A 13,599-nucleotide genomic window follows, 5' to 3' on the forward strand; every position below is an offset into this window, starting at 1 on the left:
ATTGAGAATTGTGTGCTCTAAACTTTGAGCTCTAGTGACCTCATGGTTTGGAAGTTGCACCACCAACCCCAAAGCAGCCAGTTTGAATCTCACATGTTATCTGTTTTAGTAATCAACTTCTGCTACAGTTCTTACTTTCTAGAATTATTTACTCCTTGACTTTTTTGAAGGATTCAAGCAAGTTTATATTTTCACTATACCATGCTAAAATTTTATATCCTTTTCTTTCATCCCAGATTTCTGAAACATATTCAGGCACATTTTTTCCCCTCTAGATTTTCTATATTCACTGCAATTTTATTTTTATCATTACTACCACATCATGGGGGCGGGGGGTGGTGTTGTGGCAGCTTTTGGACGTAAAGGACTACTCTGCCTCCAGGAGCCAGGCAAGCCAGGCTTGGCCTAGGGTTTAAGGCAACAGGGGGCTTTAAGCCCAAAAGGGCCTATGGCCCTTGGGCCAGCCAGTCTTTCATTGTTTTTGGTCAGACATTCCTTTAGGTCGTATAGCCCTGGTGTACAAGTTGCTGTACAGCGGTCACTTGTGGTTGCTGTGAGGCTGAACACTGTGACACTGATGTGTCAAATGCATTAATGCTTGGCTACCCAATGTGGACAGAGAGTGGGGTGGAGCTCCCCGATTAAAACAAGCTTGGAAGGAGGAGTGGCATCCACTTCAATAATAGCTTGCCTCTGGAAACCCTATGAACCTGGAGAGAGGAAGAAAGGCACCCAAGCGTTGAGGACTCTCCGTCATAGGGTCACTATGAGTCGCCTGCGACTTGATGGCACTTAACAACAACCACATCATGAATAAACAAGAACTAACTGTATGCAAATGTTGCAACAATTTACAGTTTAACTCACCTCTTACCATAAAACACACTTGTATTCAATAATACAATTTTGCAACAAAAAAAAGGGGGGGGGATTCCTCATTAAAACTTTTAAGCAAGAACAATTTTAAGATTTTGGTGATAGCTTTACATATGTCACAAGTTGTCAAATTATATGCTTTATCTGTACATGGTTTGTTACTTGTCAACTGTTCTTCTAAAAGCTGTAAATCAAAAACAGCAGCAAGAAATTCTGACCACAAGACACAAAGACACAGACATAGACACAAGGCAAGCACTCATTTGAAATGCATCAGCAATTTTATTTACAAATGCAGTTTAATTGACAGGCTCATTAGTTTCTGAAGAAAGCCTTCTGTATACAAACCATGGGGGGTTTTTTGTTAGTGAAAAAGATGCTTCCTATTGACAATTTCTTAGTAACAATTCTGGTGAAGAAAATATAGCTCCCCTCAAAATAAGATGTTACATAGGCTACTTTTTTTTTTTAATCATAATATTACACAAGTGGGAAAAAGGATACAAAAAGCAAATTTGGGAGTGGATTTCAATGAAATTTTCCATATGGTTCTGCATTAATTTAGAACATATTGTAATAAAGAAAATGCAATTACATATTTATATTAACTATCTCCAATAACGCTTAAGAGTCTTAAAAAAAGAGAACACAACAAAATACCCTCTTTAAAACACCACAAAAATGTCAAACCATATCATTAACAACCTCAAAAAGAAACTTTGAAAGTGTCATTTCTTCCCTTGTGCTTTTAATAGGTTGAATTCAAAAAGTAAATACTGCGCTTCCCTCCTCCCCCCATAATTGTCTTCTTATAAATAAACAACAACAACAAAATACAGGTTGTATCAGGAATATAATGCTTCTAAATCTAAAAAGGCAAAAAGAGGGAGGGTTATTGTTTTAAAAAATGAGAGCGAAAAAGACAGACAACATGTATTTATAGATCTACATCCGCAGCAACCACCTCCTCTTCTATCTGCAACAGTGCTTTCGTGTGGAGGGTTACATCACATGGCAGTTGGCTGTCCAGCTGATCAGGCAAGGAGAGAAGAAAGAGAAGCACTTAGAGTCAAGGCCACTTGAAACTCGTCACCTGGGATACATCGCAGTCATCACTCAAGAGAATGGCCCGGGAGGTGGAAAGAGTAACCTTGTCACTCCCCTCGTGACAAAGCTGAACAAATTCTCAGCCTCTGGGCGCTAGAAGTTGGTATATGCCAAAATGGAGCAAAAAATAATTGCTGATGATAGAAATAAATGACATTCAACTCTCTATTATTTGCATTGGAGGGGAGAAAAAGGCATGGGCCAAGTTTTTTAATGACAATTCCAAAAATCAATTCTGTTTGGCTTTGGAATTTGCTTAAAGAAAGAAAAGGACACACACATACACACACTCCCCCCCATAATGTGCCCAGCCTTGACATTCTCCAACCCCAATGTCAGCATCCAGCAAAGAACTGGACAGCTGTGTAAAAGGGTTCAGAACCCATCGACAGATAAAAGAGAGTTGACTGGGCTTTAAGCCATTTACAAAAGCACTCTTCACATAAAAGGCCATATAAATACCTCTGAGTTCAAAAGCAAATTGTTTTTCTGATACCACTTGTAATTCCATTTCACAGCGAGGAAGAAACACATGTTACCAGCATCAAAGTTCAAAATATAAACAGCAATAATGGTTGTCTTTCCGTAGCTATCAACAACGTACTACAACGATTATGTGAGCCCATGTTGACATACTGACAAATAAAATATGCTTAGACACTAAGTACAATTTGGAAGAGCTGGAAAAACTCTACTTATTCCAAAAATTAAACTGAAACGCCATATCATTAGAATGAATGTATTCTTCTAATATATATACATACACACACACACACACACACACACACACACACATCCCCCCCCATATATCATATCATGGCGTTATAAAACAAAGCATAAGTTGATTGCTTAGTCTTTATTGTTTTTTAAAAGGATAGTTTGGAACATTGGTCATTTTCCAAATCATATATTTGAAGCCTGTTGTCAAATTCTAGAACTAAGGTGAAGATGTTAGAGAGATCAATCAATTATCAACACAGACTTCAGTCTCTGTAGAAGATTCAAGTTCATGGTCTTAGGTGCCTGTCTTCTGTCTTTTCCTGTTTAGCTGCTCTTTGTCCCTGAGTAATCATCACAGGACCCTGCTGGTTCCCACGCACTTGTTCCCCTGTCACTCCCGGTCCCACTTCTTACCCTTGTTAGGCTAGAATCCGGAGCCCATGACCCACTCCTCTTCCAAGAGGATTAACTAAGATTCCCCAAAACCAGAATTTTAGGTCAGGGAGGAAGGATGGGAGTTGACCACGGAATCAGGACAAAGCAAGGGCACCCTCGTTCTCTTTAAAAGGGAAGAAATTTTCTCTCTGATTTGCTCTCTTACATTTGAATCTGAGATAGCAGTTGTTGCAGTACAGCTGGTTGTTTCGGATTCTGACTTCGGCTCCTGAGGAAGAGCCCCCGAGGTCACACTTACAGGCCACGCACTGCGGAAGGGGGATAAAAAAACAAGAGAGGACATCCGTGATCACGCGGCTCAGCAAAGCTTGGGGCACCCGGGAAGGAGGAGGGTGGAGGAGCAGAATGCAGCTTCTAAGCTCCTAGGGTGCATTTCAGCAACAGCAAAAGAAACTAAAAAGGCCAAAAATAATTAGTCGACTGAAAGGAAGCTTGCCAGAGGAGACAGCATTTAAAGGACTCATAAAGCCAATTTCAAGAACCAAGTTGGTCAGTCTAAGGATTCCTAAAACCAGCAATGGTCCACCAATTAGCTTAAGAAAATTATGTCTTTGCTGCCATCCGGGGGAAGGAAAAAGGACGTGGTACCACATGAAAGTACCCATTTACGTGAATGGCATCTGGGTTTGGCTCCACGAGCCGAGACAGGCCACGCCTGAGTTCCCACTGCACTGGGCTTGGCCACTTGTCCCATGTGTTGCCCTCACATCAAGGCTGGCCATCTTGGTTCCACGTGCTCAAACATTACATTATCTGGCCTCACTTGGCTGTGGCGAGGAACAACCCCAGCCAGCGATATGCAAGCTGAGACAAGCTGTGGTCTGCAGGGCTCTGGTGGCGACAGCTGAAATCCTTTTCTAACCCAGTGTGTTCAAGAAGGGAACATGCGTGTCTCTAGACACAGGCACTGCCAACAGGAAGCACAGCCTGGTCTGTCTTTATGCAAAATCCCACCGAGTGTCAACAGCCTGTGCACTTGTAAACATATTTACACTTTCATCATGAACCCTCCCTGGTCAAACCCCGGGAGTTCTGGGGGCACAGTCCATGGGGTGGGGTACTGCTAACCCAAAGGCCACATCTCTGTGGTGGTTCGACTCCATCAGCGGCTCTGCCAATCTCCCTCCTGTACGACCTCAGAAACCCATTGGAGGGTCAATTATTAATTGGGTCAGGCTAGACGGCAGTGAATTTGAGGGTTCTGAGCCACAGCAGAAGAACAAAAAGGAGCCCTGGTAATGCAGTGTTTTAAGCATCTGGATGCCACCTGAAAGGTGAGTGGATTAAATCAACCAGCTGCACTGATGGGAAAGACGAAGTGATCTGTTTCTGTGAGGATTACAAGCTTGCAAACCCGATGGAGCAATTCTACTCTGTCCTGTGGGGTCATTACGAGTCAAAAGCAACTCAAGAGTCACAGGTTTGGGTTGTTTGGTTTGGTTTGAGCCAAAGTTAAGCTTTCAGACACTATGATAACAGCGTGTTCCCATGCTCTTGATAACAATGGTAATTATATCTGGCAGGCACCAGTGGCAGCATGTTAAGAGAAGCCATTTATACACCACACATTTTTCTCACACATGCTCACAGATGAAAACCAGAAAGTGCGTAGCCTTTCTAGATTAACTTTTGGGCACCGGGGTCAGGATGTGAGTAACAGCGGCGGTGTGCGATCCCAAGCACGGCAGTCAGGCGCTGGCAAGCGGCAGGCTGGTTAATGCGCCTCAGCACCCAGAGCGCAAAGCGGCCATGCGCTCTCCAAGCGAAGCTGTGCGGGCCTGTGGGCCGCTGGTCTCCAGCTCACCTTGAAACAATGTAAATGATAACACAGACCCAGGGACTCGATGATCATGGCGGCTCCTTTGCCTAGAATGTTATTGCAGGAGGAGCACACGCGCTTTCCACTGACCGACCTAGACGCGGAACAAGAAGGGGTTCTTATCGTGCAAGGTCAATATTGCAAAAGCCACTTGGAGGGGTCAACATTGAGGAAGAATTCACAAAGGTCTACACATCAGTGGGAGGGGATTTTTCACAAGCCAACCAACCATACGCCTTGAGAATATCATGACTGAAGGATCTTCAGGGACTCTTGGCACTTCTTCACATAATCACCATTCCAGTGAGACTGGTCCGTTCTGGACCAGTTTCCATCCTCTTTCTGCTTGGCAGATGCCTCTGCCCACCACTTGCTCCCCCCTCCTCTAAGCCATCCCACATCTCACCAGTCTAACATGACAAGAGAACTCCAGCTTTGTCAATCCAAAGAACAGAACAGCCCAACTTCTTTCATGAGGCTCTTAGAGTTCCCCATCTGCTACCCTCTCAATTTTCTCTTTTACCCTTTCTTATTCACTCAGTGCTCTAGTTAAAGAGCATGTCTGTGATAATCTGACTCTCAACTTTGGCATGAAATAAAAAGAAAATCACCTCACACAGTTACCACCTAGCTAGGTAAGAAGAATATCTAAGCCATTTTAGATACAAGTCTTATCTCCTCTTCCAAGTGATAAGGTCAAGGTCACTTCTGTTTACCTTTGCAGCCCCACAGTACAGCATTGAGCTTCAGTCCCACTGAGCCGTGAGCTATCAATGTTGGGGGCATGTTTAGAAGGCTACCTTTGAGATAGAGACACGCTCAGGCCAGAAAATGTCAAAACCCGACTCCTATTTGCTCTCCAAGAGCAAATCTCTCAGTAGATACATAAGTAACCTCTCCTCTGTTTTCCCAGCACCCCAAATTCCATCTCATTGGCCCCTAAATTCACCATAAATCCTTGCTCCCCCTCCTGTCAATTCAAACTCCCAAGTACACGTTCTGTACATGCAGGGAGCTCAGGTGGCATAACCTGTAGGAACTGCACTGCTTACTAAGCCATAGGTGGCATCCATCTGGCAGCTGGAACTGACCAACAGCTCTTCAGGAGAAAGGCAGGCAATCTCTTCCAGTGTGATTTACAGTCTCCGAAACCCAGTGAAGGGTCAGCCATCAGCTGGCACCAACTTGTCAGCCACAAGTTTGAGGGTTTTTGTTGTTTTTTTTTTTAGTTTAGTTCATGCCATGTTTTTTGGGATTGGCATAACATGCCAGCTTATCAATGTTCCACATTTGACAGCTGAAAAGTAAAACTCTAATATTAACCACTGTGTTTTTATCAGAAAGTATTTCCTTTATAGTGAAAAGTACTCTATGCCAACCTAAATTGCTCACAACAGAAGCATCACAACTACACAGTTGCCGGGAGCTTAAGTTATCAGTGGAGAATCAACACCAGCCTGAAACTGCTTAACCTTTAAAGACACATGCCTTCTTTCTTCCATACCCAAAGGCAAGTTTCCACTGGAGATGTCATTTCTTACATGGCATAAGGCCTATAGAAGACTCATTTAAAAAATCTAAAAAATAAGGTCAAATTTACTTTTACTATTATTTTGGTCCAACTGGTAAAAGCTCATGGGTTGCACAGCTTGGTTATAATGCCTGCCTTTCAAAAACACTTGTTCTAAAACAAGTTTGCATGGCAGCCATCAAGACAGACACTTTATAACACAGCTTTTACTCATAAATTTGAGACGCATTCACGAGCTATTGTGCACTTTTATGAGTCACATTGAAGACTATTCATTTGCATCTACATCTAAGGCACAGACCACAAGTACAGGCAGACAAGATAGTGGCAATAAAAGAGACATTTTAAAGGTCTAAGTGGCTTCAGAAGAGACCCATAAAGGCTTTTAAGGTACCATGGATAGCACAGAAAAGTATCCAGAGAGCCTTCCTAATTAAACGTAGCTCTAATAAGACAAAACACAGAGGTTGGCACATTGAAAGGAGTTGGGTTTTCTTATTCACTAGAAAGCTTGGCAAGAGAGCTGGGAAATTTAAAAGGAAGAGTACCTATGAGATAAAAGAAGAAAGAGAGAAACTTGAAGGGACTTACCTGTTGCGTGGCTGTGAGCTGGACTGTGTGGTTGACGGGGAATGGCTGCGAGGTGTAGGGGACGGGGCGGTGGAGACACCTGAGGGCCCGGTCTTCAGGGAACCAGCTGAAGGAGGAGGTACACTGGAGGCGGGGTTCCGCATGTAGGCGCGGTTTGATGTAGACACCAGCTGAGGTGGTGGGCGACTGAAGTCTTGCTCAGAGGAAGATGAATGGAATCCTGTGGTGTGATGGAGCCAAGGAGACTGCCTCCAGGAATTGGATCTTGGGGAATCCAGGTTATCTAAAGACTCGCCTCTGAAATATATAAAGGAGTCGTCAACATAAAAAACTCAAGCTCATTGCCCTTGCATCAAGACGCAAAGCTGATCATCCACTGGGTTTCTGAGGCCTGTCAGCCTGGTTAACAGCATTTGAGTTGAAACAACTCAGCATTTGAGTCAACCCAACTTATGACACCTCCGTGTACGAAGGAGCAGAACTGTGCTCCACAGGGTTTCCAGTGTTCACTTTTTCAGTAGTTCTTTCTTCTGAGACACCGCTGGGTGGACTCAAATCCCTGACCTTTGGGTTAGCACTGAGCACACTGTTTGCACTATGCAGGGACTCCAACAGAACATTTTCTCTCATTGCCAACCCTTTATGACACCAGACATCCCTTCAGGGTTTGTTTCATACCCACACACCACACCCACCCACACAAAACCTCAAACTCATTGCCAGTGAATCAGGACCAATGCATAGCGGACCCGCCATTGGGATTCTGACACTGTAAACTGCATGGAGATGGGAGATTGCCCGCCTTTCTCCAGTGGAGCCGCTGGTGGATTTGAATCAGCAGAGAGCTATGCTTTGGGCTGGCAGCTCAACTCCCTACTGGCTGTGCCACAATGCCCACTTCATGTGTTTCTAAGCAAGTATTAAACTAAGAAATCTAATTGCCTTGATCACAGGAAGTTTCTCTTCATTATTTGAAGTACCATGATGTTTCACATTTCAACCAAGTTCCATTTATTTTTTTGCATATTTATATTTTAATTATTTGGTACTTGATTAAATAGTAAATAATAGAGGGAGAAATCTGTGAAGAAAATACTATGTAAAAAAAAAAAATAAAGCTAATGCTAAAATGCCAGACATTCATTCTTTAAACAGTAGCAATTTGTCTTTTGATTTCCTGACTGCTGGTGCCAAGAGTGTTGACTGCAGAACCAAGAAATCTATAACTGTTAACAACCTCAATCTCTTCCTCATTCAGCAGGCTGCCAATTGGCCCAGCGGTGAGAATCTTTGTCTTCTTGATGTTGAGCTTTAATCCATATCAAAGACTACAGACCTTGACCTTCTATAGCAAGCACTTCGGGTTACTTTCAGCAAGCAGGGTTGTGTCATCTGCATAACATAGGCTATTGATGAGTTTTCCCCAATCCTGATGCCACATTTCTCCTCATAGAGCTGTGCCTATGTTCTCCATATAGACTGAAAAGGTATGGAGACAGGATGCATCCCTGATGCACTCCTTTCTTGATTTTGAACCATGCAGTGTTTCCCTGCTGTGTTCTGAGGACTGTTTACTGGTCCTAGTACAGGTTTCGCATAAGCACAATCAAGTGTTCTGGGATTCCCATTCTCCTCAAGGTTAACCACACTTTGTTGTGATCCACACAGTCAAATGTCTTTGCAAGTCAATGAAACACAGATAGACATTCCTCTGGTACTTTTGCTTTCTGCCAGAATCCATCTGACATTAGCAATAATGTCTGTAGTGGCATGACCTCTTCTAAACCTAGCTTGTACTTTCAAAAATATACCTTTTTAAAGCATTCACACATTTATTAGATATTAGTCTAAATACTATAAAAAAAAAACACACCCATCAAACAAACAACAAACAAAATCCACTTATTTACTCCTCACACAACTATTGTTGTTGGTGGTGGTGGTGATGATTGCCTTTGAGTCGAGCATGACTCATAGCGACCCTATGAACAAAAGGCCTGAAGACTCTCTACAACTATGGACATTTATCAAGGTTCAGAGAGTTTCTGAAGGTTAGGAAGTGGATGCCACTCCTGCTTCCAAACAACTATATAAGATCATTTTTAAATATTAGAGAAAGTAGGTGACTTGTTCATGGTAAAACAGCTAGTAAGTGGTAGAAATGGCTTTCAAAGCAAAGCCTTTGACATCAAAGTAACTCAAGCCATGCCACTATGCAAACCTCATTCTCACAACCCTAAGCCACAAGTTTAACAACTGTTGAGTTGTACATAGGAAGGAGTCATCAAATACCCCTTTAAAGTGAACTGAATATGCACGTACACCAGGATTTGGCTCCTAAGTGGATTTAAACAAAACTTTTGAAAAATAGTTCTTAAATGTCTATATTCATACTCATCTACAAAAATTAGCCCTAAATTAACTCAAACATTTTCCCTTAACAAGAACAATTCCAGTTTTGTTGTTTCAAAAAAATATCTTAGCCCAGGTTTCAAATTATTTTTTTCTTTTAAAATTTTAAATCTCACTCCTACAGACTATATCACCAGAGCTCCCTGTTCAATGTGCTATTTAGAAGCGAAAGTTTCTCATGGACATATAAATATTTCCTTATACCCACTACATAGTGTTGACACAACTGGAAATGAGAATTTCTATTTCCTTATATAATTGTCAATATTGAACATGTGCCTCTGTCTCAAAACATTTTCCTCAGATGAAGTATCAGGCCAAGAAACCAGTTGGCATAAGTGTGACACCTAATAGTGACTCTGTGACATTTCTCTACTTCTTTTTCTCCCACAAAACCCTAGGCAAAAAAGGAGCATATGATTAGGCATTATTGGCATGACAACAGTCCAGAATAAGAGCTGCGTAGTAAAGGGGGTGAGGGTGGGGGAGTTGTACAACAATGAAAGAATTTCTTTCTCAAAAAGAAAAGCAAACTGGGGGTGGGGGTGAGTAGGAAAGAAAATGTGCAACAATGAATGAATGGAAATCTGAGTTCTCTATAAACTTCAATTAAAATCTCAATTAAAAAAAATCTAAAAATAACCCTAGGTAAGGAAGAGAAATGATGATGACACCGGTTCTGCTCAAAACTCCTTGATACCGAGGTGGAAGGGGTTCACAGCTGACCCTTCACTGAGTTTCTAAGACGGTAAATCACACCAGAAGAGACTGGCCCTCTCACTCCAGTGCAGCTGCTGATGGATCTGAATGCCACAGAGGTGTCGCCTTTGGCGTAGCACATCTCTCTACAAAGCCAATTCAACATGCCTACACAGTCACCTGGTTTACGGTAAGACTGAAGGAGCCCTCTGGAGCACTGTGCTATTTATGTTTCAGTGCTGGCCAAAAGGTCAGCTGCTTGAATTCAAGGGGGAAAAGATGGACCATCTACTTGCAGAAAGATGCACAGGCTTGGAAACCCGATGGAGGGTTTCTCTGAGGGGACTTGACTCCGTGGCAGGGAGAAGAGCAGAGAACAGGATCTCACTCCTAAGATGTCTTGTACCTTCTCATTATCCCAGGCAGGTTAATGGGCTCTTTATTTACACTAGCACTGCGCTGGCGGATCCAGCTGTTGTCATTGTGAAGCGATGTCCTCTTGCGCATTTCTTGAAGGATCTGCTGTCTCTCCAACTCGGCTCCGGATGGGGCTTGCTCCTTCTTGTAGCTCCTCTGGGATGTGCTGGCACTCCCAACATATTTAGTGCCTCCTAGAAGAACAACACCGTAAAAGCTTCAGGAGCCACACATTAAAAACAAATAATAATAACTAAACCGTCAAATACTGGCCAGCCAAAGTGTGATCCTGTGCACGTTTGCTAACATGACTGAGTCTCACAGTGGCTGGGATTCGAGAACATAGAGTAATAGTCTCAGATTCCTGGAAATTCCAGTGTTACAGCCAGAGAAACACCATGAGGGTCCACTTAGGAAAATGTAAATGGCTCACTGTAGCACTGTTATGTTTACACATGCTGAGTTAGAAACAGTTTCTCTTCTATTCTTTACATCTTTCTGAAGTTAAATCGTTCAATTCCCCCTCCCCCATTCAATACTATTAAAAGTTCTCTGGGGTTGCTCTACAGGGAATAGGGTGTTTTCTTCTTGCAAAAGGGTCCTGTTGGTGAGAGAGAGGAAACACTGACCATATATATCTCCAGACTGCAAGATCCCAGCCCTCCTGACACAAATCATGGAATAAATCGTGACCCAGCTACAGGGGCCGAAAGTAATGTGAGACACTTAAATGGTATTTGTGAACGTAAAAAATCATTTAAATCATGTGAATGATGACCCAGGAAATGTTATCAGGTTTGTGTTTGCTTTAGGAAACTAATAGAACTATAGTATTTTTTTTTTATCCTGAGGGCTTTGTTTTGTTGGGTTAACTTCTGACTTGGGTAAAACATCCACAACTTGGAAGTATCACCCCCACACACACACACACACATACACACACCTCAATTTCAATCGAGCAATGTCATCTGAACATGAGTTTCTTTTCTCTCAATCTTTTGACCTACTGCAGTCATCGTTCCTCCAGATTTCAAGGTTAGTCTCTGTCCTAGTTTATTTCTCAGAAAGCACCAAGAAAGGCCACCTGAAGGCTTCTTCTGCAAGTCTATGCTAATAGTTGTGCCCACACCAATCTTGTCAATTTCATCATATGTTAACTAAAATGGTGTCTACATAAAAGTTACTTTATTGGCATAAGTTGATCAATTAAATATCTAATAAGTTCCAGATACAAGAAATCATTAAATGTGTCACTGCTATTCTAGGAACTTCAATCCATAAATAAATGGGAGAACCTGTACACTAAAACATAACCAAATTTGTCATCTCTTTCTCATTGCCAAGAACCCTCTAATGGGTTTCTGAGGCTATAAATCACATGAGAAGGGATTTCTTATCTGCAGAGGGGCCACTGGTGGATTCAAACCACCAAAGAGGTATGGCCTTTGAGCGAGTCACAAATACTAAGAGAGGCAGCCTTGAGCTCTGGGTGCTTGGGCCTGGGGCCTCATATCCTAGTACATGGGCCAGGATGCTTCTTAGGACCCAGTTCACCCATTTCTTGTCTTAGTTAATCGCCAAACATGATAAAGACCCCACTCAATGGTGCATAACAACAATAGCTTCCAATATGGATTTTGGGACATTCTGGTGAGTCAGTGCTCTGTTTCAAAGTCATACAATTTCTAAGTTCCCTAATATTCTGTAAAATCTTTTTGGTCTAATTTCTTTGGCTGTAAGATGATCTTTATTATAGAAATCTATGAGCACCACTATGGAAAATTCCCACATATTTCATTAGCCACACAAGAATCATTTTACTTTCTTCAGACTCTTTCCATTGTAAGGTAAAGCCACATAAGCATGCGCGCGCGCACACACACACACACACACAAATTAACTTGTTTTGTTACTTTTATATAAACTGCTAAAAATACTTAGTATTTCAAATGTTATAATAGATTCTGTCCTTAACAATACTGACTGTAACATGCAGTAGCATAAACTACTGTACTGAAAAATTGGGAGCAAAAAAAAAATCTTATTTACCATTTTTACTTGTGGGAAAACCATCCAGTTCAGTAGTGGATAGAGATTTATTCCTGAAACACAGAATATTTTAAACATGTCATATTAAGAACATTTTTTTCTTATTTACGAAGGAAAAATACCCCTACGCATTGCTTTTTATAAAGCAGTTGATTTATTTTCTAGGTCTGTGGAGAGCTCGATTTCTTTTTATACCAAGTAATCTTTCAGGTTGCACTAAATAACTGACAATGAAAGTGACAGCCCCAAACAGAGATGAGTCGGATGCTAAACATAAACCTGAAGGTATGTGAAAGTGCTCCTCCCACCTGTGCAGGGACTACGGCCATCTATTGTTTTGTCGGTGTTAATTTTTACATTTTTACTCTGTTTCAGATTATCAGTCGTACCCTGCCACACAAAGAATCGTCAGAATACCTGAAAAGTGCCTTTCCCATTTCCTCCACCCTGCCCAAGGGTGGCACGGCCACTGCACAGGCATTAGGGCACCAAGGGCACTGTGAAACAGCAGCTGACCACAGGCCACCCCCAGGATGCCCAAGAAGGCATCCATTCTAAAGGTGCCTACCTTTCTAATAGTTCAATCTATTATCAAGATACTGATTTCACTTTCCCAGGAACGTTGAGCTTCAAAAAAGAATTACAGTAAAAACAACAAGAATAAAAATGCATGATATACACGTGTACATGTTGTTGTTATTGTTGTGTACCGTGGAGTCAGAACTGGCCCATAGCTGACCCTTTGGTAGGTTTTCAGAGCTAGTTAATTGGAGAGCAGAGACTGCTCATGATTCTTCCATGGAGCAGCTGGTGGCCTTGAACCACATGCCTTTGAGATTGCAGCACAGCTTCTTGCCACTAGGCCACCAGAGCTTGTGTGTGTGTGTGTGTGTGTGTGTGTGTGTGTGTGTGTGTGTGTATA

At 42.2% G+C, this 13,599-nt stretch overlaps 1 protein-coding gene across 1 annotated transcript in view; it reads right to left on the reverse strand.

The window, feature by feature from the left end:
* Positions 1-1,813: 1,813 nt before the first annotated feature.
* Positions 1,814-13,599, reverse strand: part of LMO7 (LIM domain 7) — a 131,978-nt gene continuing 120,192 nt past the window's right edge. The window contains exons 24-28 of the mRNA XM_006901130.1: positions 12,678-12,730; positions 10,618-10,822; positions 7,101-7,397; positions 3,305-3,407; positions 1,814-1,906 (exon numbers count right to left, since the gene is read on the reverse strand). Of these exons, the coding sequence (XP_006901192.1) occupies positions 1,814-1,906; positions 3,305-3,407; positions 7,101-7,397; positions 10,618-10,822; positions 12,678-12,730 (751 nt within the window). The remainder of the gene's footprint in view (positions 1,907-3,304; positions 3,408-7,100; positions 7,398-10,617; positions 10,823-12,677; positions 12,731-13,599) is intronic.

The sequence above is a fragment of the Elephantulus edwardii genome, unplaced genomic scaffold, assembly GCF_000299155.1.
Source record: "Elephantulus edwardii isolate Elephantulus edwardi_28Jun2011 unplaced genomic scaffold, EleEdw1.0 scaffold00309, whole genome shotgun sequence".
NCBI lineage: Eukaryota > Metazoa > Chordata > Mammalia > Macroscelidea > Macroscelididae > Elephantulus > Elephantulus edwardii.